The 12,685-nt window shown below is 37.3% G+C and overlaps 1 protein-coding gene across 1 annotated transcript in view; it reads right to left on the bottom strand.

Moving 5' to 3' along the window:
* The window catches only part of USP34 (ubiquitin specific peptidase 34), a 95,482-nt gene that overhangs the window by 38,299 nt on the left and 44,498 nt on the right, over positions 1-12,685 (bottom strand). Inside the window, exons 25-38 of the mRNA XM_017745225.1 lie at positions 12,416-12,542; positions 12,172-12,319; positions 10,428-10,528; positions 9,863-10,072; positions 9,121-9,246; positions 8,241-8,363; positions 8,041-8,124; positions 7,635-7,721; positions 6,616-6,816; positions 5,176-5,258; positions 4,015-4,055; positions 2,126-2,250; positions 905-1,057; positions 106-210 (exon numbers count right to left, since the gene is read on the bottom strand). Coding sequence (XP_017600714.1) covers positions 106-210; positions 905-1,057; positions 2,126-2,250; positions 4,015-4,055; positions 5,176-5,258; positions 6,616-6,816; positions 7,635-7,721; positions 8,041-8,124; positions 8,241-8,363; positions 9,121-9,246; positions 9,863-10,072; positions 10,428-10,528; positions 12,172-12,319; positions 12,416-12,542 — 1,714 coding nt within the window. The remainder of the gene's footprint in view (positions 1-105; positions 211-904; positions 1,058-2,125; positions 2,251-4,014; positions 4,056-5,175; positions 5,259-6,615; positions 6,817-7,634; positions 7,722-8,040; positions 8,125-8,240; positions 8,364-9,120; positions 9,247-9,862; positions 10,073-10,427; positions 10,529-12,171; positions 12,320-12,415; positions 12,543-12,685) is intronic.

Raw genomic sequence — 12,685 nt, 5'->3', positions numbered from 1 at the left:
GGGAGATGGGAAAGATCACAGCAGTTCACCGTATCTTAAGAAAAAATGTCTGAAGACACAAATTAAAAAGAAATAAACATTGGTACGAATGCAAAGCAAACCTACCTGACTTGCATCTTTGACATGGATGTTATCAATCAGTTTGCACAGCAGCCAAAAATATTCCTTACAACCAGGACGCAGCACAGTTTCCTCTTCATAATCCTCTATCTGTAGAAAGAAATTGCTTTTGTTCTGAAGTACAAGACAAAATAACTATTAAAAAACACATCGAAGCCAGTAACTGTGTTAGAAGAATATTACTTTCTTCAAGTCTCTAAGGTATAAGAACAAAGTATTTTACAATGGTAACTGTGTGTGCTCTATTTTTCTTCTGCAATAGTTATTAATTTTCTTGAAAAATTGTCAGGATGATCTGCCAGACCTGTAAAAAATTTGTAGAATAGTGTGGAGTTCATCCCACCCACTGCAGATCACAAAAATTCAGGATTCAACTGGACAAAACATGAAGAACTTGGGCTGATTTCAATATTAGTTAATACAGATCTAATTTTAAACTCTTCTGAAAATGAGACAAATATTGCAAAATCTTCCGTAGAGTGTTTTAATTTAACTCTTTTAAAAGTATCTGTTATGTGGACATTGAAATTCAAGAACAAGAGCACTTTCTAAAAGCTGCTCTGCATTTCTCCAGGCACAGCTAAGCTGTAAATTACTGCAGTGTCACAGTTTATCCACTTTTGGAAAGGTTCTGGAAACATCCAAACCAGAAGCCTTATTATCTCTGTGTATCTGAAACAGCATGTCAGACATAATGATAATGTGCTACCAGTTTTAGTTTTTATATTAAAAAACATATTTAACTATATCTTTGATAAAGCTTTGTCAGTTCTTAAACTCTTACCCTAATTGGCTTCAGAGCTTGAGCGTCAGGGAGAAATTTTAGCAAGGTTGATGCAGCCAGGAGCAGAAAGGAGCGATTGATTGAGTCTCCCCCATCCAGGCCAGAGAGAGATAATTTGTACAAACCATTGCAAGACTCATGGCGAACAGCAGTCTAGGAAAAATCATAAAATTAAATGATTACCCACGTTATTTGGAAGATTTTTTCTTTTCTATGTTTTCCTTTCATAGGTACATAAATTCCTCTCATCTATGAGGTTATCAGAGTAGAATGTGTCTTTCTAAAAACAGCTATTATAAATTAAAATTGCATTTAAATTGCTTTCAGAAAAATGTAAAATATATTGTTCTAACTAAAACGATGATTTGTCCATGCCCTGTGTCTCTTGAGTTATGTATTTTCTACAGGAAAGATTACAGTGACTAGAACAGAAAATATCCCATCTGGCAAATCAAGGAAATCTATGTGAATCCTGAATTTACCCTTACCCATTCCTAACAATTAATTAATTTAATTTCACTAGAAGAATTGTTTTCTTCTTTCTTTTGTTAAGAAAAATACCCACAGTCTATCTCTAACCAGCTTTGGAAGTTTGCACTCTCTCATCTCCAGGGATTTTAAATGGAGTCAGCCTGTAAGCTTTTCCTGTGCTTGAGTAATAAAGCAACAGATAAGAATTATCACTTCATACCCACATTGCACCTTTAAGCAACAACTTGTAAATACAAAAATTATCTACTGTGAATATATTGATGCAATTTTTAAGCCTTTATTATGTGAGAAAGAATTACTTAAAGCTAGACAAAGGTTTGGCCATGACAAAGATTTTTGTATCCATTCTCATTCACCTCATTTTGTGATTCTAAGTAGAGCAAAATAAATAATTTAAAAAATAACGTGAAAATGTAAGGGGGGGAAGTACATTTAAGCTAATTCAAGTCAGGTGGCATCACCCAGAAATTTCAACAAATTACCCAGGAATTTTAACAAATTACAACGAAAGAATGGCCTTCAAACACAAGCCAAGAACAAAGGTGAGAATTCATAACATGGTTTGCCATCGACCACAGATGTGCCACCTTACAATGATCATTTCTTACACAGCACTGCAAGTACCTGAGGCAGATCCTGTTTTTTTAGGAAAATACATGTCTTGAATTTAATGGCAAACCAAAGCTAATGGCACTAATTAGGAATGCAACAACCTCCCTTCTCCCATACCTCTGGAATAAGAAGGGTGAGTTTCTTGAGCCAGTCTTGCAAATGGTCACTGTCAGCCAGACTGGATTTCACCAAGGAGCAGCAGTGAGCCCAGCTCACCAAGAGCCACATGGAATAGTGAGTGACTGAAAGAGGAGGAGAGAAATGCCACTGTAAGTAACAACAAAGGCTTTTTGGGTGGAAGGGTTGCACACTCCAGCCCAAATGACATTTATTTCAGTCATATTAACAGGCAAGACCAAATCTTTGACATTTATTTCAGTCATATTAACAGGCAAGACCAAATCTTGCCCAGGCACACAGGATACAACCTAAACTCAAGAGTTTTACCAACATGCTTATTAAATACTGACTCTGTACTAATGATGACCATTTAATCAGACTAAATATTACCAGTAAGGGGCACAACCCTTTCCTGCTTCTCTACTTCTTAACCAGTGAGCTGGTGCTTTGCATCACATCTGCACACTTATTTCCTGTTCTGTACTAATTTCTGGGGCCACATTTGTGTTGCCTCACACAGAAGTTCCATTTCAATCATCTCGCAGCCCCCAAGTAACTTTGAAAATTCTGAGGTAGCATCTTTGTAAGGAAATTAGAGCAAGAAATGAGTATTTTGGAGTGCTTCAGACTCCATCCAGTGTCACCTCTCCTCTGGTTATAAGGCTTTCAAGGACTTTCAAGTTTCAATAATGCTTTCAAGGACTACACTTCTAAATACCCCATTTTTTAACGGAATTATCAACGGAGAAACCATTCTTCATCTTTAATTAGAGGAGAGAAACTGCCAGCAGCAGGAGCCCAGGCACAGACGCACCCAATGACAGCAACTGCTGGGGTTTGTTCAAGTAAACAAGGCAGGAACACTCAATTACAGATGTGTCCAAGGGTGTCTAGGACAACTTTTTATGGGATAGGATCCCACCTGTCTTGCCAAGGAAGCTGCTTCTCTTGGCAGGTTAAAGAAAGCTGCTCTTGGAATCAAGTCTAATTTCAACTTTTCCAGTGCAGCAAGAGTTTATTCTTGATAGCCCCCTCATCTTCTCCTTAACTTCCACCTGAATTTCATATTTTCTTCTTTGCAAACTGTTCCATTTTGATAGGACCCTGCCTGGATACCTCTGCCACTGGTTACTAATGCAGGATGAAGTGCTGTATGGGATTTGTCTGCATTTGCTGTTCTCATTGAAGCCACTTGGGCTGAAAATTCTCACATGGAGTTTCTGCCACAAGCGCAAGCACGAATGGTTAGGCAAGAGGGAAGCAGCTACTGCCCATGGAAAAACTCACTGGGATGTGAGATGCTTCCAACCCCTGCCCCAGCTTCACTTCTAAAATAAAACTGAATTTCCTCCCTTCCAAGTCTGATATAAAGTTTGGGGATCAGGGCTGGGAGAAAGAGTGGGGGAAAATCCAGATGGGATTTAGCCTGGAAAGTGGATCAGGAAAACCTAGTCGAGATTTCAGCCAGAAACAGGATCGGGAAAAACCCAGACAGGAATTCTCTGGGAAACTTGCTGGGGGAAAACCCGGACCAGATTTCCCCTGGGAAGTGGCTCAGGGAAAAACCTGGACCGGATTTCACACAAAGTCAGGATCGGGGGGGAAACCCGGACTGGATTTCGCCTGGAAAGTGGATCGGGGAATAACCACGACCGGACTTCACCCTAAATCAAGACTGGGGAGAAAACTCGGACTGGATTTAAGCCAGAAAGTGAATCAGGGAAAAACCCAGACCGGATTTCACTCAGAGACCATGGCTATTTCCTTGGAGTAACACAATTCTCCATCATTCTAATGGTGGAATAAATCAAACCCATAGCTTATTATCATCATCAATTTGCTGTCCCTATTATTAGGTCCTGACACAGCTGGTTTGCAGCACTGACCTTCATGCCTTGACCTGTGATCAGACTGAGCCTTCAACACCCTGATGGGAAGAAGGGAAAATCATTTGAACTTTATCACAGAACGTAACAGATTATCACTTAGAAATACAAGTACACACAGGCACAACACAGTTACTCTTAAGTAAGCACTCGGAAAATTACACATCTTAAAAGGATTCATTTCTTGCAGTATTCAAAATTAGCAACAATAATAAAACTATGAAAACCTTCAAGTCACCCCCATAAAGCTTTACTAACTACAAGATTAAAAGTCAAGGAGAAGTACCCACAGTCCCTTTATTTTATCCAAAATACAGATGTCAAACAGAGCTAAGAACTGACCCACACAGAAGAAATCTAGTTTTCTTCTAAAGAAACCACACTGTGAATAAACATTTAATGCTTATATTTATTTACTTACATTTTTATTAATTACAATAAAAGGTTATGAAACCAAAACCATTGCATATATACTTAAAATTATTCCTGCAACTCAACTATTGGTCGAAGTTAAGCACACTTGCAGACTTGACTGGAAATGCTCTGAATGTCCTTAACAATCTTCTAAAAATATGGTAAAGCACACTATCCATCACTTGGAATCAATTCTACAACACCAACGTAACAAAAATCTGACCTCCCAGCATCAGACTGACTGCCACAATGCAGTCAATTACACAGAATTGCTTTTCTCAGGACAAAAAGGCAACGGGACCAAAATCTCCAATAGGTAAAATTTTGCCTTCAGTATCTGCACAATGCAGGATGAAAAAAATAAAGTCAAAACTGGCAGACGACTAAGCAACATAAAAGTGAATTTTTATTTTAATTTCTCCTTTACGCTGCCTTGAAATTGAGAATGCTCCGGAGAAAATGAAGAAGGGATTTTGGCATGAGAATTTACAAAATATAGGTGATATATCCATGCCTTACACCCTCACCACAGAGTTCTCACCCCTCTCCTCTGCGCCACACTGCTTTGAGGGCAGGATAACCACAGGAGGTGACTAAGAAAAGCAAGTCTACAGCCTCTGGAATCAATTTCTGATGTGGCTGTCAATGGGGACCACAGCTGGAAGAGCCCTGGACTTGTGAACTAAAGCAGCGATGAAAATGTGCACACTCGATCAGCTTTATCACAAAAATAAAAAAATATTGTACCTAGGTGCCAAGTTGTCATATGTATAAGCAACTGACATAAGTCGCTGAATCAAACTGGTTCCCTGGACAAGTACAAGAAACACCTTTAAAAATTGAAGTCAAAAGAAAAAAAAAAAAAAAAAACAAGTTAATATAACAACAAGCTTTTTGATCTGTTTTTCAATTATACACACTGTGTGAATCTAAATAAACCCACCTGTGCAGAGGAGGAAGAGCCAAAAGCAAATCACAGCATCTTCACAGTTAACAATTTACTGTTTTTATTAAAGCACAGCTAAAATCCCACGTTTCACTGACTAGGTCTAGATGCTAATATTTCTGTTTCTCTAAGAAAGACAATGCAACTGAATAGGAAAATCAACCATTTATTCAATCCTTCCAGTAAAAACACGGTATTTTTTTTAAAGCATAAACTACTCACTGCCTTTTAAAAACCTTAAGCTTGAGGAGACAGGGTTGAGGATGAGGTTGGACACATACATTTTGCCTATCTCTGTAATCAACACATTTTATTGACTACACATTCACTTAAACAATTCATCTTTAGAGAACCTGACAGACTACACAGAATTTTAAACTTCAAGTCTGAAGAAAACCTTAAAATATTTAAATATCAAATCCACTGCAATCAAAAATATTAATCAACTGACAATTAAAAATTTAAAACCAGTTAGAGAAACCGACAGCAGCATTTACATGTTAAAAATTTAATACATTTGATAACTTCCCTGTATGACAGTAGCCCTGGTGATTTAGGGATTTGTTTTGTCAGAAATGGCTGACATTAATAGAATGGTTAAGGTCTTTCCAGGTATAACAAATGGGAAGTTTGGCTCCAGCTCAGAGTTCAGACCTGCACTTTCTGGCAGTCACAGCTGGTCCTGGGCCCAAGAAAGTCGATTTACGGTGAATGTTTCCCTGATGCCAAAATATTCCATGTGCTTGGCTTGCTTTAGGGAATCAGCATGCAGGAATCTGGCAGGAAGGTTTACAGCTGCAGGTAAGTTCACCATACACTCACTCAGATACCCCTAATGAAGTTATTTTAGTGTTTACTAAAGGAATCCAAAATGGATTTAGCGAGGATGAGGACAGCTCGTGTTATAACCATGCTAGCATAAGTTAATAATAATATGTTACTGTAAAAAAAGACTGACCAATTTAGGAAACAAAATCTAAGAAACAGGGACAAAGCACTGGCATTCTGAATTCCCAATTAATGTGTTCACCAATCACCAAAACACCTTTTGGTTGCCAGGTTTAAAGCTATTAAAATACTTTTTTAGAGAACAAGTAGGGTATCAATTAACATTACTGATATCAATTAGTCCTACTACCTTTTCCACTACAGTATTTTACACTAAAATGAGGACTTCACATTTACTCTTTCAGAAAAAGAGTCCTTTTGTAAAGCTCACAGAACCTCTGTCTGTCTCCTACCTCTGTCAGACGAGGGATATGAAGGCCCTTCACGTGGTCACTCGTTGTCTTCCTGGATTTGCCCGGCCACGTCCTTTTCCTATGGCTCTCTGCTACCCCAGACCAGGCAAAGACATCGTGATAAGCCAAATCCAGATCTGAGGGATCCACTGCAAACTGGCAGATCAGCTTCAGCAAGCAAGCAAGACAGTCCAGCTGCCACTGGGAAGAAGGAGGAAATGAAATCTTGAGTTTTGAGGGATTTATTTTACACATAATTCAATGCCTACTATGGAATTTACAACTGAAAGCTTCAGCAAGGTATAAGGGATAAAAAACCAGAAGTAAGTTGGATTTAGCTCAAACTAATGACAGAATAATAATGAAAAAGACATTATGTAAGAATGACTAATAATCACGCTCATTATTGAGAAGTGTCTTTTAACACCACAGCCACTGTGCTAATTTTGTCTCACTGACAGCAAGGGAAAATGGTATTTCTTGGCCTCTTCAAGGGAAAGATAATTAACAGATCACTGCTTTTAATACAGACTATAATAAATAATTTTCCAAATAACAACCTTCCCTAAAATAAGCAAAAAAAAGAGCAAAAATAAAGTATTCCGTTCTTGTTTGCCTACTTTTGAATCTTTAAAAAAGTGTGATCTGTTATTGTAATAGCAATGCAGCTGCAATCATTCCTGAGGAAGGAACCTGGGTTTTTGTCCCTCTAAGGTTCCATGATCTACCCCAAATACACAGAAAAACAGGAAGGGTGATTTTAAAACATAAAAAAGCAGAAGTGTGTGTATATATATATATACACACACACACACACACTTTATTCTTTTAAATAAACTCTTCCAGGAATATAAAATACTCAAAAAACAGATGCTACTGGCATAGATTCTGGTGGCTTCAATCAGAGAATGAATCCATTTCACAACAGAAAAATAACTGTAACAAAGGGTCAAAGTATTAAAAGTCTTTACAAATAACAGGAATATTCTTCTGGAGAGAAAGGGTGAATAAAGACCTACCACAGTCCACGATTCCTGCTCTTTAGGCTCTAGGATTCCAGAATTGAAAATTTCCAGTAACTGTTGGAGCCCCCCAGCAGCAACAAACTGTAAGTATATTATGGAACCAATGTGAGATGAAGCAGACACAGAAATGTCACTAAGATCAGTTAGATACCAACCTAAGCTTTGTAAATTAATGAATAAATAAATTATAAACTAGTCAGCTGGATATTTCATGAAAACAAGCGAAATAATTGTACATGGCTGCGACAAATTTACAGGCCTGATAACACAGAAAAACTTGCAAATGTTATCCCTAAATTTGAGATAAGAAACTTTAAGATAGATGATGTTTTAAAAAGGTTTTTATATCTCCCATGAAAAACTGTCTTAAGTATCATAGAATACTGTAGGAAAAACAAACCTTGCAGCTCCACGTGTTTTTACTGTTTTCTATTTGATCTTCACTTGAATCATCTGAGTCTGGGTAAAGATCACTGTAACTTCCCTAAAGATAAACAAGATTAATTGTAAAAACAGCTAAAGAATGATAATATTATAAAATAAATCATTGATATATGTGTTGGTTCAGAGGAACACAGATATTCTGTGCAAGAAAATTACCGTGGATTCACGTCTTATTCTCCTGTTGGGCTTTCCCAAAGCTTCAATAATTTCCAGGGCGTACAAAAGTTTATGGGCACTTTTTATTCGCAGAAGGTCCTTCCAGCTAAAGCCATCATTACCCTTAAAAGAGCAAAAAAAGATAGAAAACAATTAACACAATTATATGTAATGCTGATTACCTAAAAGTTAAGGCAGAAGATTTTTCAAGTGGCATGGACAAATTATTTGGAGTTTAATTTCAGCTGTTATCTGAAATTAGACAATTCCAAGCATATTTGTATACATGATTAACAATTTGAATAATGAAAAGGCAACATTACTGCAAGCTAACATACACACAACTTTAAACTAGAGGAAAGCAAACGTTACAGTCTGAACTGTAACTTCCACCAAAATTTTGATGCATATGTGCATAAAAAGCTGTTATATCTAAGATCTGTTAGGATGTACTTTCAACCACTTTTAAAGAGGTTGAATAATATTTTCATCTGTAGGACACAAAATCAACTATGCTTCCAACCAACCCATGCTGCGAACTTAGAGAAGAGAGTACAGAAGTATCACTATCACAACAGTCACAGTGTTAAAGCCAGGCTGCAGCTGAAGAAACTGCTCTTTGAATTCAAGCCAAAAGATTGTGATCATTAGTGCTGACTATTCTTTTCATTTATAAAATAAGTTTTGAAAAAAAATGATAAAAAACTTTGGGAGCTAAGCTGACGTCTCAGTTTAGTTTTAGATTTATTAGGTTTACTTGTATCTCAGCACACTTAACATATTTACTATTTAACATTCCTATTTGGGGAAAATTCAACTAAAACACTGCATGCCAAAACATTCATGTATAAGAGAGATAAATATGTAAAACGTTGTTCACCTGCTCATCAGAAATATTCTGGAATGCCTGCAGCATATTAGGGCACGTTGGTAAGAGCATTAACAGTTCCCAGACACGTCTGGATAAGTTTTCTGCATGGAGATGGAGCTCTTCACACCTTGCACTCTGAAAAACCAAACCACAGCCATTCTTATTGGGAACTTCTTTGAGAAAATGAGATTTCAAAGCCCAAAAATGTACTTATCCTTAATTAAGCAGCTGTTTCCTATCTAATAAATAATTAGGACATGATAGTTGAAGTCTCAACTTGTAAGAAAATAAGTTACATGATCTTTAAATCATATCACATATTTTGGAATATTTAAATGCACATTAACCTTATAAGTAAACTACAGGTTCAAATCTACTATGTATTATTTAATTTTCCTCAAGCTAATGATAGCATACAAGACAAAGCTTGAGTTTTTGCAATACAACTTTACAAACCTTTCTTCAAGCCACCTCCCATTGTGAGTCACCACACCTACTTAAATAATCAATATTGTTTCTTAAGAATTACTTTTACAGCTTCTACAGTATTTGGAACATTAAAATATATCAGAACAATATTGCTAAGAAAATAAGAGAAATGATGATAAAGATTTTACCATAAGTGAAAAAGCAGGCAATAAACATCTCCAGCAGTTGACCAGAGCACACAAGAAGTAGGCTACACAGGAAAGCCAGATCCAATTAAGTAAGACTTAAATGTAATTGTTCTAATAAAATTACTCTAAATTACCTCACTGTCTTCCATAGCCACTTCTCCAGAAGGAGGCTTAAAAGAGGCCAGCATCTCTAACAAATCAAAAAGGGTGGTAAGATGAGGTTCTTGCAGGAGTAAAAGCATTGGAATGTTGTCCTTCTGAGGAGGAGGTAGGCAGGAAGCTGGGAGCTGGACACCTTCACCTTTCCGTTCTCGCCTGGGGGCACCCAGGGACACAAACACCATCTGGAACAGAGAGAGACAAGGTGCAGAGAGACAATTTTATGATAAGCCATGGAATTTTTTCACAAAGATCAGAATTAAAAACTTAAAGATAAATGTTTATTCTGTAATCAAAGCTTTACTTTGCAGCACTTTCAACAACTGCCACAAATGAAGTTCGGGTTTGCCTTCACTTAAGGCATTCATGGTGTAGCTGAACTCCTTTATTCTGCCCCTGAGGCTGGGGAGACTCCAGTCCTGAGCTGGTATCAGCCTCACATTGATCACACCCAGCCCCACACACAGGAACCAGCTGCAGAACACTAAAAGCAAAGTATTGGCCACTGTTTCCAGTGACTGCTCTCCATGCTGGCAGTACCTGCATATCCTTAAACCCCAACTCGTGGAGCGTTTTTTCATCATAGTCAGTTGTCAGTTCATGCCCAGATGAAATCATTCTCACAGGTCCCATGAGGCCACCTAGGACAAAAGCTTATTTCAGCAAAATTCTGGAATCATAGCTTCAGTTTCATAGTTTGAATAGTACACCCTTCAGTAGCAAAGAAAAAGAGGCAAAAACTGAATGTCCTTTCCTTAAGAAAAGTGGTGATTACATTAATCTAAATTTACTTACATGTATTAAGAAATAACCTTTTCAATAACAGGTCACCCAACCTTGTAGTGAAAAGTGTTTATACTAGAAATTTAAACATGCCTTCCATATTTTGTAGTAAATGACACTGTGCCACAGAAGGACAATGGAAAATGATTGTGATCATCAACAAAATCCCCTTGTACCACACACTTGTAGTCAAATCAAAGAAGCAATGATTAATCTCACTTAAATGTAAGTTGGAAGCAAAGAAGTCACACCCACTTGAGAAACAAAAAACTGAGAACACCCTGCAAAGAACTCATCACCGAACAAGAAACCCGACCAATTAAAAGATAAGAATTTCATTTGGTGCAGACAATCAAGCCTCTCTTCTTACAGCACACTTTGCCCAACACGACCACATGTTTCTAAAATCCCAGTTACAACAAAAATAAATATTTTCTGCTTAATGGTGGAAAACAAGACAATTTCTTTACTAAAACTGCTTCTGATGAGTGGCTGGAAAAGGATTTTACAAAGAAGGCAATTAATGCATCCAAAATTCAGTCTGGTTTACTTACATTGTGTCTCACTAAAACATGTTTTTTAAAAGTTGTTAAACTGTGAAAAGCAAGTCTGAATCATGTTTAAACATATACTAACAGTGGTGCTGGATGGAGCTGTTCATGGACAGAATTTGTTCAGATAATTATTCATTACATGCTATCTCATGCTTACAATGAGAGAAAAACCAAGAAAACATAAAGATAATTGAGAAAACATTTTGAACAGCAGTAAGTGATTAGAATGCTGTAATATATAACATCAAGAGGATTTAGAAAACATCCTCCTGAAGGATAGAGCAGGAATTCTCATTTACTCACAAACACATTAAGAGGGAACAGCAACAGGATGCATATTCACTATACTAAGCAAGCAATGGCCATCTCAGGAGCAAGGTGACACTCCAAATGAGAAGCCTCAAAGCAGGCAGAAGAATAATTTTTGCTACAGGATGACCATAAATTAAAAAGCAATTGCAGGAGTAAAGAAGATCTTCCACCTGACTGGAATACATGTATCTAGAGCATAAATTATGAATTTGAATTATGGCTTCAAACTCTAAATCAATGGCACAGCCAGAAGTGTATGAATCAGATGCAATACAGAATAAGATATACAGAAATATAGAACTTTATCAAGTTGTGTGGAACAGTATCTCCAGTTTAGAGAAAATAACATAATTCAAACAACAAGAAGAAAAATAAACTGGGGGAGAAATCTACTGGAACATGGAACTTGGATAGATCCAAGGACTTCTGACAGATGCATATTTTCTTTGCAATTTCAAATAAATTGTAGTGCTTAAGAAACAACACTATTAATTAGAAGTGAGGGTGGTACTAATTAGAACCAGAGCTAAAGAAAATAAATCATAATGCTTGCTTAGCTGGGGTATCTGGGGGGGAAAAAAACCCCACCATCACTTAAGCTGTAAAGGCAAAATTTCCAGGTAAAAACAGCTCACCAGGGAAATCCCCTTTGCGGCTGCTTTGGCCAAACTCCTGAAGCTGTGCTTGCTGATTTATCTGCTCCTTCTGCAAATTTTCATACCAATGTGTGACTTCTGCTCGGAGATCAGCCACCTGATCACTAGGGTACATTTCTATGGTCATCTGAAAGAAAACAGGTGTTTTATTTTCCCAAGAGCACTATGGAATTCCTAACATTTCACAGGGTAGGGTCTGCCAGGAAAAGGAATTTTCACTCACCTTGTCAGGAAGTCCAGCTGGCTGACAGACAATCCTTAGAGGTAGCGACTGTTTGTCACTCAGGGCTTTCAAGTGACTGCTGATGCCAGTGCCTTCAATCTGCCACTGTCTCAGGTGATACGCAAACCTTAGGAAAAACATAGAAAAAGTGTTTTTGTCAAAGCCTATTTAACACAAATGTTTGCTAAACAATGAGAGAAAGACAAAACCTGCAAATAATTTCTGGGGTGTTTTTTTTTTTCAAAATAAGAGGAAGTTATGACATCCTCA

Source organism: Corvus brachyrhynchos, unplaced genomic scaffold, assembly GCF_000691975.1.
Source record: "Corvus brachyrhynchos isolate BGI_N302 unplaced genomic scaffold, ASM69197v1 scaffold69, whole genome shotgun sequence".
Taxonomy (NCBI): Eukaryota; Metazoa; Chordata; class Aves; order Passeriformes; family Corvidae; genus Corvus; species Corvus brachyrhynchos.
The sequence above is the reverse complement of the archived record's forward strand: the minus strand, read 5'-3'. Positions and strand labels throughout refer to the sequence as shown.